The 14,716-nt window shown below is 49.6% G+C and overlaps 1 protein-coding gene across 1 annotated transcript in view; it reads right to left on the bottom strand.

Annotated features, from left to right (window-relative positions):
- LGR6 (leucine-rich repeat containing G protein-coupled receptor 6) overlaps positions 1–14,716 on the bottom strand; it is a 146,073-nt gene that overhangs the window by 16,896 nt on the left and 114,461 nt on the right. The window contains exons 7-11 of the mRNA XM_009881348.1: positions 7,783–7,851; positions 6,211–6,282; positions 4,912–4,983; positions 4,124–4,192; positions 3,081–3,152 (exon numbers count right to left, since the gene is read on the bottom strand). Of these exons, the coding sequence (XP_009879650.1) occupies positions 3,081–3,152; positions 4,124–4,192; positions 4,912–4,983; positions 6,211–6,282; positions 7,783–7,851 (354 nt within the window). The remainder of the gene's footprint in view (positions 1–3,080; positions 3,153–4,123; positions 4,193–4,911; positions 4,984–6,210; positions 6,283–7,782; positions 7,852–14,716) is intronic.

Here is a 14,716-nt window from a genome sequence, read left to right on the forward strand (position 1 = left end):
GACCAGCACAGAAACATTAGGAGAGCAAAAACAAGTGCCCCTGAGCCCTCCCTTGGAAAGCAGATATTGCCAAAGAGGAGGATGACCTGACTTCCATTTTGCACAGCGGTGTGGAGAGCAGTAACCCCAGGCCAGGGGTATCTCTGCTCTGCACGCACCTGATGCTTGCTCTGAGTGTCTTTGAGCAAGGCAAGGAGTGCTCGGTGGTTTACCTACTCATCCAGTCCCAGCCCAGCTCCCTCCAGCACAAGCTGTGGACTGGCAGAGCTGCTTCTGCAGCTGGGGTGGGATTTTCCTCTCCAGCCCCTAGAGCTGCGAAATGCATCCATGCCAACTTCTGCCCTGCACAGCCTTGGCTTTTCTGCGGGCAAAGCAGAGAGGTGTTTGTGCCAGAGCTCCCATCCTGCCGTTGTGGATGCGGGAGCTCACAAAAGCTGCAGATATGCTTGCAGAGCCTGGGGAGGTTTTGGCCAGCAGAGCAGCCAGCCAGCTGCCTTGCCTCCTTCCTGGCACAGCAAACCCAACTGCCCATCGCCTGCTCTCCATTCAGCCTTTTCTGGGTCCTCCTCATGGTTAGGGAAGGGGTTGTGGCATGGACAGGGATTTGGTATAGGACATTACAGACTGTGATGGTCCCCATTCCGTCAAGTGCTGCCACTTGAAAGCAAGTTCCAGCAAACTCCTGTTCCCACTGCTTCATAGCCCAGTGGCATGTCGGCATCCAGGGTAGAGTGACTTGGTAGTCAGAGGAAAACCTCTCCTGGCACAGCTGAACGTGAATTTATTAAACCTGAAATGGGCTGGTTAAGGAGTAACACTTAAAATCAACTTTTTCCCCCACCAGCAGAGGCTGGATTTGCAGCTGTTCAAAGGAAATTTGCCCCAGGGTAAAGTTTTGTATGTGGCCTCTCTGCTGACTTTCCAAACTCAGTTTCTAACTTTCTGCCAATAAGTTGCTGCTAAAACATTTCTTCTTTTTTTTTTTTTTTGCCAACCCCCTCTCCACCAGTTTTCCGTGGCAGGGAGGAGGAGGGAGGAAAAAGCGAGCAAAAGTTTTGTGCTTGGCTCTGGAGACTATCCAGTATGGAGACAGTATGGAGAAAGAGCTATAGTATCAGTCACTTTTCCCTGGTCCCTGCATCAATCCACTGGGCTTGACAGGGTGGTGCCTTAGCTAGACAGTGATGGAGGGAGAATGCAGGCCCAGGAGCTAATTCTGGTTCCTGCAGAGTGAGGGTAACCAGATGGCAGCCCAGATGTGCCAGCAGAGCAGCCTCAGTCACTGAAGCTGAATTGTGGACACATCAGGATGAAGGTACTGGTGGCATCAAGGGACTTTAGCTCTGCTCAGGGAAGCTTCAGCTATTTCTGCTTGAGAGAAAAGACAAATCTGGGCCCAGAGCCACAGAAGCTCTGGACAAAAGCATCAGGATGATGTCAGGTTGAGGCTGAGCTCAAGCTTGGGAAGGCTGCCCTGCCTGGGTGTGCTGGGCCCAGCGCCCATGCACAGACCAGCGTTGCTGCATGGCTGCGAGCCTCATGCCCCTGTGGTGGCTCTTACAGCCCCTGTGCAAGGTCTCTGCAGAAAATTTGCAGCATGATGTGAGCAGTAGGAGGCCAAAAATGTGGCGTTAACTGTATCATCTGCATTCAGACATGTCACAGTCGTAATGTCAACCCAACGAACTGCCAAGGGGCTGGCAAAGTGGGGGAAAGCAGCGAGAATAACCACTAGCTCTGTGGGGACAGAAGGCCAACGCATTTCAAAGGCAAGAGAGACATAAACACGCACAAACATTGGCGCACATACCCTCTCTCCAATCTCTGAAAGCAATGCAATTAATGTCAGTAAAATTAACTGGGAAGGAGGAACAAGGAACAAGGTGGGGTGTCCCAATAAAACTGTCCCACAAGGAGAGGGCAGGCATGAAGAACAGGCTCTGCTGCGGAGGTTTACAGTCTGATAACCTGCAAACATAAACAGAGTGCTTGGGAGCCTACAGCCTGGGCCATTCCAAAGACTACATACACTATGGCGGCAAGATGTCCATTGAATTGGTCCAGATGTCTAAAGATGAGAGATCTTCCCTACAGGGACAGCTGGAGCCAAAATGTTGTGATCTGCTAAGTTACAAATTGCATTCTTTTATTTTTATGTTTTTCTCTTGTTTCCAATTTCTGTGATCAAGAATTCACTCCTGTTGCTTTCCTGGAACAAACTTGTTTTCATTTTCAGCTTGCTTGTGTAAAGACTGATGAGAGGCAAGCCTCCTGCTTGCCCTAAGGCTGCAAACTTGTATAAATCTGGCTCATGACTCATTTCCTGAGGATGTCTTCGACTGCAGACAAGGTTGGGGATCTCAGGAATGAGGGGTGTGATTCCTGGGAAGATGCAGGAGTCTTTCTGAGATGCTGATTTCATCATGTAGCAAGTTAAAGAAAAAGGCACATGCCCCCACTCAGCATCATTCAGTGCCTTGCCAAACAGGTAGAGCCAAAGCAACTTAGAGACTGAGCAAACCGTGACCTGCCCCTGCTGCACCATGTGAGGGGCTGTGGCTGTGTGGCCTTCAAGGTCTCCATCAGGTCAGGCCTGTCCCTTCCCACAGCATGAACAGGATCTTTCCTCCAGATGATGGCACTTGCTGGAGCTCCAAATGCAGTAAGCCAACATTGTGACAGAGTGTTGTGTGACATGTGATTTACCCCTGGCTTTTGGGCCGTATATACATAGGAGCTCTGAAATGCTGCTGCCGTTCTTACCACACTCTCTCTACCCTCCTTGCATGGGACAAACTGTTCCAACTGGTGCTGAGCAAAGAGGAGGTAAATGTAGATGTGCCTTATTGCTTACAGCCCTGAGTCCAGAGCATCACGCCAAGATGAAGCAAGCAAGTTCAAGAACATGCAGAGGTCATGGTAGTGCTTAAGAAGGTGGTGTTTTGTACATGGAAAAGATAACAAGAACCACAGGATGGTCTTCCACAGCTGGTCCCCTCCCTGAGTTAGACAAGAAGAAAGCTTGGTTTCTGATGGCACTTTTCCAAAGACCAGGCAGGAGAGAGAAACGGGTTACTCACAGGACTCGGAGGCTGGGCAGCTGCTGGCACATCCCCCTGGGCAGTAAACGGATGCCTGCCCGGGTCAAGGTCCTAGAGGAGTGGAGGAGAGAGAAGAAATGGTGTTACTGAGAGACAGTGCACAGACTGCGACCCGCAAACCCAGCTACTGGTCCCAGATGGTGGCAGGAGAGACAATATCAATAGGATAACACAATACTGGAGAGAAACAAAAATGGTCTTGGAAATGGGCACTGCTGCTGGACCTGGTAAAGGTGAATGTGCCTATAAGAAATTCTAGGATGTTGCTGAGTACTGAATTCACTGCTGTCCTTGGCCACGTTGAGGGCAGGTGGCAGCGCCCTCCATGGCGTGCTCTGCCATCCCAGTTCCCCATTGTCCAGACTGGTGATCCACCTGGAGACACAACTGCCTCAGAAACCCATGTATGGGGGATGAATGGTGTGTCCCTGGGTCCCTGAGGCAAGGTCACACTCTTGGACTGGAGTCCTCAGCTGTGGTCCCAGTTTGGGCACAGTGTGTGGATCAGTGCCCTAGAGAGGAGAACTGTGGGTGGCAAGAGACAGCACATCCTCCAGGCTTCTGCTCTCCTGGGTCTGCTGGTGTGAGGATGGGACCAGAGCAGTTCCAGGAGCCCTCAGCCTGGGTGGCAGATGTGGCAAACACAGCAGATGTTTCCTGCACTGACTACCAGTTCTGGTCCCAGGACGGGCAGAGACACTGGGTCTCAGCAGATCAGTCTGAAGCACTGCACCCAAAGGCTTGTTCCTTCACAGACGTAGAAGGGAAGGAGTAAAAAAAAAATAAAAAAAAAGTTTGGAGCACACTTGACAGTACTGAGAGAGCAACTCACGGAGAGAAAAGCTGCTTTCAGGAGCCATAGGGGTGAAACGAAGCAGAGAGGTGAGTGACCAGGGGGAGGCAGAGCTGAAGGCAACCAACTGCACAGCACTGCGAAAGTTGTCCTCGCTGAAACAGCCTGGACCGCCTTGAAGGAGTAAGAGCACAAATAGCGGGGTAAAAAGGAGAGAGTTGCCACTCACAAAACTTCTAGGCTGGTGGTGCCTTTAAGGTCTGGGAATTCTCTGATATCTGTTGCACCGTTGAGCGATCTGCAGAGAAATGAGAATGAAGTGAGGTGGACAGAGGATGCAGAAGCAAGTGCAGCTGCCCAAGGTCCCAGACCCCATTGTGGCAAATCTGCTTCCTGACACCCAAATGGGTTGATCAGCGGCCAAGATCCAAAGGTGCCCCTGTCATCAGCATGCCACTGCCGGCTGGGCGGTGGAGCAGATGTTTCATGCAGAGCAGATACAGTGAGCCAGAGTTGGGCATTTCTATGCAAGGAGGCTTGGCAAGCTCAGACCCTCCCCCAACCACTGACATTCTTGGCATGATCTCTACCCAAATTAAATAAAAAATCCCAAACAATTACCAAGGGGAATGTAAGCAGGGCATCCCACCCAAGCTGCCCAGAGTCTGTGCATTTGGAACTAAAGAATGCATGGGTATTTGAAGGATTTACTTTATTTGCCTGAGCGTGTGTTCCTGCAGCGAGAGGCCGGGTAAGGCTTATAAATAGAGATTTTGAGGTTGCCTCTGCCTCAATATTTAGTGCTGTGCCATGACAGGTTAGCTGAAACACCAGCCAGTCCAGGCCAGCCTATGTGGAGCACCCGTTCTGGTCCAGGTGGTGCCCACCACATGGTGGTAGCCCTGGAGCAGGCCTAGGGCCATACATGTGAATGAAGAACCAGACCACAGGTGTCCAGCTCACAGGGCTTGGAGCTTGGATGCGTCACCTCTCTGAGGACGTGCTTAGTGAACTTACAGAGTGTGGAGCTTTGGCAAGTACTGGAAAGCAGACTGTCCAACAAACTGGATGGGATTGTCATAAAAATGGCTGCAAAGGAAATGAATAACTGGTCAGGTTCTGCTGCACACGAAGAGAAGATGCTATTACAGGTCAAGAGCCTTGGAGCAACTAGTCATAAGCTATGTAGGAGGTGCTGGCTATCCTGTGAGGCACTGTTGTTTTCCAGATAACCCCAGGCTCTCCCACTAGCCTATTTTAGCTGAACATTGGTAAAAATGAGGTCTCCTGCTGCTGTGAAAGAGTCCTTTAGGGTTCCATTGAACCAGGCAGCAAAGAAAGATGCAAAGCCCTGCTTCAACCCTGCTATAGTGCTGTGAACCTGCTGGGAAACACCTTGCACTCGATGACACATCCTTTGATCTTACATATTCCCAGCACCAGCACCTTTCCTACTTGTCACAGTCAGTGGAGAGAAGTGAACTCTTCTAGGATCCGACTAGTTTTAGAAGGAGTTGAATCACCTCCTACAAGAAGCACTTTCCCCCCATCAACTGCGAAAGACTTTAGATGGGCAGATCCAATGGAGACATGAGTATTCTGGATGTGTCCCACTCCCATGTCACTCCAAGGATGGTGCCCAAGGAACATGGGGATGAGTCTGGTTTGTTTTGACTGGAGCAGTGACTGTTTTCACGCAGTGTCACCATGGCTTTCCAGATGTTGGTATTTCTATAAGTTAAGTCCCAGACAGGCCAAGCAGAGCTTTTGTCACTTGCCATGATTTCCAATATCAATGTGGTTCAGGGAAGAGGTGTTCAAAAGTCTCTACCTGTGTCTGTGTCAGAGGGGAAAAGAGCTGACAACTGGGTGTATTTATCTGCAGAACTTTGTGTCCATGGGTCTGAGGCAGACACACAATCTGGTGTCCCAGCTCACCAACACATATAGCTACTGCTGTAGCTGGCTAGCAGCTTGTCTAAACACAAGGAATAAACACAGGCAGGTGTCAACTGTGGCTTGGGAAATTCTGTTATGCACAGCAAGATTTCCATGCAGACCACCCATATATTGTTCCTTTGTTGTTATCAGCCGGTACTGCAACAATTTTCAGCTGCAGGGAAAGGAGAATGAACCCATGGCAAAAAACCCGAGACGTAGCTGAGAAACAGCTAATTTCAGCTTGCGTTCGCCCATATACAACAAATGTCAAATTGTGGTCATGCTAACAACTGTCAGAAATCTCAGCCATAGACACCATGAAATGCCCCTTTTGGGGGATGTAAAGATTTAGGAAATATTGTTTCATTTTCTTACATTGTTTGGAGGAGGGGATTCCCAACAAATGCGTTCTCTGGAATAGCTTTGATGTTGTTGTTATGAAAACCGCTGTTGGGAGAAACAAATATCTTGATATTAATGGATGAGAAAGGTTTGGAGACACCTTCTTTCCTCAACACTTTTAAGGGCAGAGAGCCTTCAAAACACACATAAAATAGGAGGTGAGGTGAGGCGGTGAGTTCCCAGCAAGTGAACAAGGTCTGTCCTTTGGCAGGACAAAGTCCTCATTCTGCTGCATTTACTCTGTGTGTAGCTTGATGCTTTGTACGTCACTCCACTGAATCCACCAAGAATACAAGGACTTCAGGTTTAAGACTTTACAGGTCAGAAAACAGGAGCAAACAAAACGCACTTATTTTATACCCTCCAGGAATTACAATTTTTGTGGACTGTCTCCATTATAGCTCCACAGCTGTTAACCAGAGTGCAGCCTACCATGAATTATTGGTCCATGTGACTTCAAAGTATTTGTAGATCTAGCTGTGATATTTTTCGTTAAGCTTGAGAAAATTGCTGTCAGCAAACTTGCAGCAGAAGAGAGCTCTGTGGCCACAGTCTGATCTCCTGTACGTCAAAGGCAGCCACGGGATCCTGTGTCCAGGACCAAGACTGGCTCTGGGTGATGCCCAGGTTGTTTAATCCCAGAGGAGTCTGTGTGTGTGATTAGTTGGATGGTTGTTTGAAATTTGCCTCTTATTTAGTGATGGGCATTTCAAAAGCCATCTCAAAGTGGACTAAGGATCTTATTCTTATTTTGAATGCCAGAGTAAATGATCATATCTGCTCTGTTCTGAGAAATCTCCTTGACAAGAAACTCTTCCAGTAAAGGAAAAAAGTAGTGTCAGATTTTTACTCCAAGCCTCCCAGAAGCACCAAAGCACCTGCTTTTGTCCCACCCCAGCCTGTCACCACTGCGACACAATCTTAGGGTCCACAGGAACTGCGGATACACATCAGCTTGACTTGTCACCATCTTGGGGCTTCTGCCTTCATGGGTGTTAAGTGGGATGGTTTCCCATTTTTAGCATCTCACAGGCTGACCGGTTAGAGGAGAGAGAGCTAACCACTAAAATGGTCATAAACTTTTGTAATTCCCTATTATAAATTTGTCCTAAGGGAGACCAAACTGTTTCTGCGTGTCAGAGTACAGGGCCTGCAGAAGCCATGGCCTCACAAATACACAGATAACTCCACGGTTGTGGTCCCAAGCTGGGGAATGGACATTAGAAGTAGCTGGAGATCAGATGGACTTTGAATTCATCAGATGCCACATGAGAATGAAGAGCTGCAGGAGGAACCTGCTCCAAGCCTGATGGGGGTTCTTCTACTACCCTCCACCAGCCGTGGTGCAGGGGCTGATGGTGAAATGATTAGAGCTGATGGAAATTGAGGTGATAAACTGGCTTTATGTGCATGGTGGAGAGGGCTGGGAAAGATAAAAGAAAGTCTTGAACTGAGTGGTCTCCCCAAGTCAGAGCACACGCGACACTTTATTAGTCGCTCTCCATCAGGGAATGCTTTTGAAAAGAAATAAATAGAAAATCTCACAGCTCCTGCAGTCGGCCCAGAGTCCTGATAGCCCCAGGGAATTCCAGCAGCTCATTGTAGTTTAGATCCCTGAAAGACAGAGAAGGGAAAAACATTCATTAATGTGGCTGTAGGAACTCAACCAAGTGTATCTGTACTTTGAAGGCACGGAAACTTGTTTGTTAAGCATGGGAGACAGGTTTTTCCTACTGTGGTGATCCAGCCACTGCCTGGAAACAAAATCTCACACATTCCTGCAGCAGTCCAAGCCATGGCTGCTGCCATCTGGACTCCTTCCCCCTCAAGTCTCTCCGTGCCTGGTGCTGGACCACGGTCCTGCTTTGCACCTCCATAGCGCCTTGGCCTCCTCTCCCAGGGCCCCACCCACAGGGGCTTTGGCTGTGAGTCATTTTTCCTGTCTTTCCAGGTCAAATTGGGATGTTATAAAGGACAAGAAACACAACAGCAGCTTCAGTTGTGTGGGTCCCATGGAATGGCTTTCTCTGGGCCCCCTTGACGTGTGGTGCAGAGGCGATGAGGGGACCATTCCCTTGGTGCTTGTCCTGGGGACACCAGAGCTCCCTGCCACTGGGACATGCTGTGACTGGGACCAGTGGGAAGAATGGGCTATGGGAAGGCCTAGGCTTTCTTCCTATAGTTGGGGTGAACCCGACATTGGATACTGTGCGCCAAAGGTGGAAGTGATGTGCAAGAGATATTGACACTGCAGAGTGTTAAGTTTAATTTTCAGTATAATAAATCAAGTAAAATATATGTTGGTCATAATGACAAGTGTAGAGTTTACCTGCTCTGACTTGGCAACCAGAGGAGACGTGAGACTGAATGAAACCTTGTGGGCTGTATTTGTTCTCCAAAGATGGGCTGGCACCTCCAGAAAAGGATTTATTTGAGCTATGGGGCACTGCTGGCCGCCCAGGAGGAACAGCTCTCGGAGGGTATCAATCCTGCTGTTGACTGGAGGGGGCCCATGGAGACTGACTGGGATGTAGATGTGTAACACTCCTTCTTCCTCCTCTAGTATTCCCAACGCTCTCCTTTGAAAGGCAGTTCCAGCTGAAATGGTATCATTTAACCCCATCCTGGCCATCCCATAGACCAAGACACTGAAGCCTGAAAACCATGTGTCTGCTTCCTACCTGCATGAAACTCACTGAGTTTTAAGTGGTAGATACTTTGGAACATGAGGGTAATTACTGGCTCCTGGAGATTACTGTATAATTACACTTAATGGACCTCAAAGTAATTACCATGTAACCTGGATTGTGGTTTACGGAACAGAAATAACCGTGCATTTACACAGCAATGAGTTGCTGCCCAATTATCTTGCAATTCTCATCCTCTGGGACCAGGCATGGTAATTACATTATGAGCTCTCTTGCCCCCGCCCCTTTCTTACATAGTCTTCTCCTTTACCAGTGTCCCTGCTTGGGAATTAGTCTACAGCACTGTCTCAGCTTTGCCCTGTAGGTGTTTACACAGTAAATCACCCCAGATAGTCTCTCCAAATTGGTCTTCCCTTGTGCCTTCCAGGACTCCAGGCTTATTGACTTATTCCATACCTTTCTTATGATTTTGACCCATCTTGTAGTTCCCTAGGACATGAGGATGCCCTGGGTGGGTTTTATCTTGTGCAGCCCCGCAAAGCTCCATATCAGACCTTGTTGCTGGATTCCCTTTGCAGTGCAGGGGTTGTGGCAGGTTCTGCTACGGCTGGGTTTGCCTCCTCACACCGTGGGCTGTTTTCTGTCCTCCAGTTACAGAGGCAGTCTGGCTGCCTGTACTACGTGTGTAGATTTCAGCAAATGAATCCTGCTCCTGCAGGACCTACACCTCAGGGCCTGGAAAGTGTCCACATAATTCAGTAATCAGCAGTCAGCAGGAGAGGAGCACAGGGCGGGTGACAAGACCACAGGCTCTGCCGCCCTGCTGTGTCCAACCTGCAATGCAGCGGCAGAGTCCCAGCACACGAAGCTGCTGTCCGCATCCCCAGGACCTGGGAGCAAGACAGGAGCGTTGTGTCCCCTCCTTACACCAGCTCACATCTATCAGATATGAGAGCTCTGCATCTCCTAAAGAACTTGCTCTGACACAGTTCTCATCTGGGTCCAAACAGAGCAGTGATTTTTCCCAGTCCTCTCTGCTTGAGCCCAAAATGATCTGTCTAAGAATAAATAGCCCAACACATGACTGCTCATGCCCCTCACTCTTTGCAAGGCGCATGTTATCAGCTGTTTGGATGCGCTTAGCCAGTTTCTCTTGATGATGACTATCAGGCGTCCATCCCTGTCACGGCTGAGTGCCTCACATTATGCAGGCTCTGTTATGTGGGGGAAGACGGGGCAGGACCTTTACAGTGTACATCCCTTCAGCAAAGCTCAGAGAGGCACAGGAGCGGATTTCCAAAGAGAATGAGCGATTAGAAGTGCAGACAGGACACCGCTGGGCATTTTGAAACCATCAGTCAAATCCCATTAACCTTCAGATCACTGCGCTGAATGAAATCAGAAGGCATTAGCAGCCTAAGTTGACTGACAGTCCCAAATCTCTATCTGCATGTAAGGTGCTTAATACCTTTAAAAGTCTCACCCTGCAGTGACTTTCCAAGGTTACAGCGAGGTTTTGCAGCGGCGCAGCGAGCTGCAGAGGTCACTTGAGGCTGGGTGTCTGCCTGTGCTGCTTCCCTCCCTTGTACCACAAAGTGGGGGGCTGGGATCAGCCTGCGTGATGCCGAGGGACCGACCCTGGAGGAGAGGCTCTGTGAGCCCTATCCCCAGATGACACTCAGCCCACCACCATCACGCCACCGATGCTGGGGGAAGCTCTGTGTGATGGCGTGGGGTTGAGTTTCTCCCCAGCGACACCCAACGTATCTGTGAGCAGCCGACATGGAAAATATTGCCCAACAGAGAGGAGGCTTGGCTCACCCGTGATTCACTAACAGAAAAAGGGAGCTTAGATCTGTAACCAATATTATTTACAAGGAATAATTCAGTGTGCTGTAATATTTGCTCCTGTCTTTCTCCAAAAACGCATTTCCTTTCCAGCCCATGTCTCTTCCAGGCAGGCTGGTCTTTCATCAGCAGATGAACATTTTGTTTGTACCTCCGTGTGTGTGCAAGTATGTACAGGACCAGTTCTTCCTGAGTGAACACACACACCTTTCCCAGCCCTGGCAGCACCTCGGTGCCTCCCTCCCTCCTGCACTTGACAGATACAAAGAGCATTGTGTTCAGCAGCTCCCTCTGGGTAAAAAAGCCATCTCCAAACACTGGCATATACTGGGCTTGTTGGAAAGTGGAAATGCAACCAGGTGTAGTCATGCTGCTCCAGCCTGGCTGCCAGCAACCCCGTCTGTTCAGGAGAGACAATGTGCCCATGCTCGCTCCTGCCGGTGCTTCCTGGTTTTTGGTGAGGTGAACCTCTGTCCCTGAAAACAAACCCAATTATGCTTGTTAACAGCTCCCCTGAGTGATGCTTGCAGCCAACTGCTCTTCATCTCTGTGCTGCTCGCACACTGCCCTGACTTGCCTCCAGCGCTGCCTTGTGCCAAGCTCTGCTGAATTTCGAGGGGTTCATCTGCTTGGAGGAGGCTGGAAGAAGCTGGTACCTGAGATGGTCTGCTGGTGTCATCTGCTCCCTGCAGCGAGGCAGCTCTCCCCGAAGTCCAGACCCAAACCAGGACACAAGGGTGTCTTCTCTCTCCCTTCTTCTTACTTTCCCAGAACTTGAATTGGGCTCTGGTTCAAGCAATGACCCAGAAACTGTCTCCCACCTTCACTGCAGGGGAGCCTGTGGATGTTCATGGCAGCGGGGGAGTTTCTGCTCATTTAGTGAAATTCAGTTCTTGGGTCTTTACACAGATGTCTGATATCAGCAGGGCTACATCCATCCCAGACATCCCACCTTTTCATCTGCTCTCCTGTGATGAATTTGGCCCAGCCTGTGTGCCTGGTGGTGGGTCTCCGGAGCTTCTTTCCCGGCATAGGATCAATGCAGATGGGAAGGAGTCTGGGCTGAGTGGGTTGGAGAGGATTTTGCTTTCTGACTTCAGTGGCAATAAAATGTCTTCCACTGAGCATGTCAGTGAACTGTACATCATTTCCCAGGGGCTGGGTGGATTATAGAAAATGGATGTGTCATAGAAAATGCTTCCAAGTGCCCCCTTTCTCTCCCTGACTTATCTGAGCTGCTTGAGCAATGCTTTACTGGTCCCAACTCCACACTCTGTCACTTTCCCATGGCTTCCAGCTTTGAGAAAGCCATAAAAAGCCAAACTTGCCGCCAGGTGACACTATGTCTACTGCACTGCTGTGGCACATGGGCTGTGTGGCTGTGTGGCTGGCCAGGGAGGCCTCTTGGCCCAAAGGAACAGTACCTGGCACTGCTGGGGTCTCAGCAGCCCTGGCGCTGGGGTCTGGCCCAAGGCTTTGCATGCTACATATGGGGTCTCCCAGCTGTGGGGTGCTGCCCTTTTTGGCACACCTAGGAAAGTGGACACCATGCCAGCATTACCTGGTGAAAGGATGCCAACTCGCCATGGCCATGGCCATGCCAAAACAATAGAGAAGCCTCACAGCAAAAAAAGAAATAATGGGCATGGCATGAGGAAGAGAGTTTTGCCCATTATCAAGGGCTTTTGGAAGCAAAATCACCCAGCCAAGAGGTTCAGAAATGATGTGCAAGAGAAATGACTATAAAAAATCACTTTCCTTAGTTGGGCTCCAAGTTACCACCTCCAGGCATCACAGTGGGATGTCGAAAGAAGCCTTGTCTGTTCTTCTAGTTAAAATGGAAACTTAAAGGTCACCCAGTCTGCCCAAGACACAATGAACTGGCTGGCTTTGCACTGTTGTTATTTCTAGCGTGAGCCTATAGCTTCATATTTGGAAGATCTTAACCGACCCTGTTGTTTATTTAGAAATGAAAGTAAATTGACATCAAAGGCACAGTTATTTTGGGCTTTAACTGCCAGGGTGATTTGAAGCTGACAACATGCAGCCTGAAACTATTAATATCTTCAATCGGGCCAAAAGGAGAGAAGGAGGGGAAAGAGTCTCAGGTCAATTTTCTGCCTGTTAGGGACTATTAGTGGTTCCACACAGGAAGCCAAAAAAAAATTATATAGTACTATAAATTCTTCCATAAGCCACAAAACACCACAAATTTGCAGCTAATAAACCTGGAGATGCAGTAAGATTAGAAGCTGGAGACGGGACATTTGCTGACTATTTCAGTCCCAATGCAGTGCAAGATGTTACTGCGGTGCCCTGGAGGGAGACTTTGTGCAGCCTCTGATAAGGACTTGCATTTCCACCTGTCCTCTGCTGGCGTCTAATCGAGCTGCCAGTAAATATAATTACCACTGCTGCTCGTCGTGCTGGTTACTGTGGCCAAATCAAGCACTGGAAATGATTTAATTGGTAGTCTGCAAGCCCAAGGGGGCTGTCGTGACCATTTAGTTTGACCTCTTGCCTGGCACCAGCCAGACTGCTTTGCTCAGAGTTATGAAGGTCATGGCTTGGGGTTGAGCTTGAGCTGGGAAGAGCTGCCTGATTAGTCCAGAGTATGAAAAGCAGCTGCACCATTAGGTGCCATATTTCTGTTGTGTAGCATCAGTATAAACCCTGCTCTTCTGATGGCGACTAACACACATGGTGAGTATGTGCCCTTCCCCAGCATGGTCTGGATGATGAGATGCTGCAAGTGCCTGTAATTAATGAAAGGAGGGGAGGGAGACAGGGAAGGACCTGGAACATGTCTGACTCTAGCCAGCCTGGAGCCGTGTACCCGTCCCCTAAACGGAGACACACAAGAGGGGGATGCTCAAGCGCACGCAGAAGAGGGAACGACCTATCATGAGATTCATCTGCTAGGGTCAGGGTTTTAATTTGGGAAACTAATATGTCCTAGAAAGACCCACTTTTGGCAAATCATAAGGAGAAACCAGGCTGTGATGGAGTGCGGCAGAGTTTATGGGTGTCCCAAAGGTGCAGAGATGGGTTCCCACACCATGGGAAGGTTGTCAGGTACTAACGATACCGGATTTCTGCCAGGAGCAAGCAGCAATCTCTGCGCAAGGATTGATTCTGACAGCACGGCCTGGAAACATCCCAGCCTCTCACTTACACCCTGCTGCATCATTTTAGAGGGTTTATGTGGCACTGAAATGTCTATTGCTGGGGTGGGGGGGACCTGTCTGTAGGTCCTGCCTTGTATGCCTGCAGCCGCTAGTCCTCCCTCGCACAGCTCTGTTCTCCATTTAAAAACGCAGCAGTGCCCAGAATGTGTCTGTTCCAACCAGTATTTCTGTCTGTTCTCTAACTGACGAAGGTACTGGATTAAATATGTTTTCAATTCTGTTTGATTTATTTAACAAGGTTGAAATAAGCCTTTGAGAGCGGGATCTCGTGGGGGGTCCTGGGAGCACAGGCGCTGCCATGCACATATCATTTACAAGACACAAAAGGAGCTGACCGCAAACCGGAGCAGTGGGGACCTCGGTCACTGGGATGCACAGACAATAACCATAGAGCTGATGACTCAGGCAGGGGAGGCACGGAGAAGGCTGCTGCACTTTGCCAAGCAGGGGAAGAAGGCAGGCTCGAGGAAGCCTGGTCTACAGCAGAGCATTTCCGAACTGCGGGAAAAAAGCTGGGGACCCCTACCTACCCCCCAAGGGGTCCTGATGATCGGCCCCCCCGGAGCATGCTGCTGCTGGAAGGAGGGATCGTGGGGTGGGGGCAGAGCTTCTGTGCATCAGCACATCCACGGTGAAAAGATGTCCACAGCTTGACCCTACTGCCATTGCTGCTGCCTGCAGTGTCTGTTCCTCCATTCCACAGGCAACCAATTCCTTCTCACACGTTTTTGGAGGCAAAGGCTTCCCTCCTCCGGCACGGGCAGCTGCTCTCACTCAGCTGCTCTGTGAGAGGGC

Source organism: Charadrius vociferus, unplaced genomic scaffold (assembly GCF_000708025.1).
Source record: "Charadrius vociferus isolate BGI_N301 unplaced genomic scaffold, ASM70802v2 scaffold333, whole genome shotgun sequence".
Taxonomy (NCBI): domain Eukaryota; kingdom Metazoa; phylum Chordata; class Aves; order Charadriiformes; family Charadriidae; genus Charadrius; species Charadrius vociferus.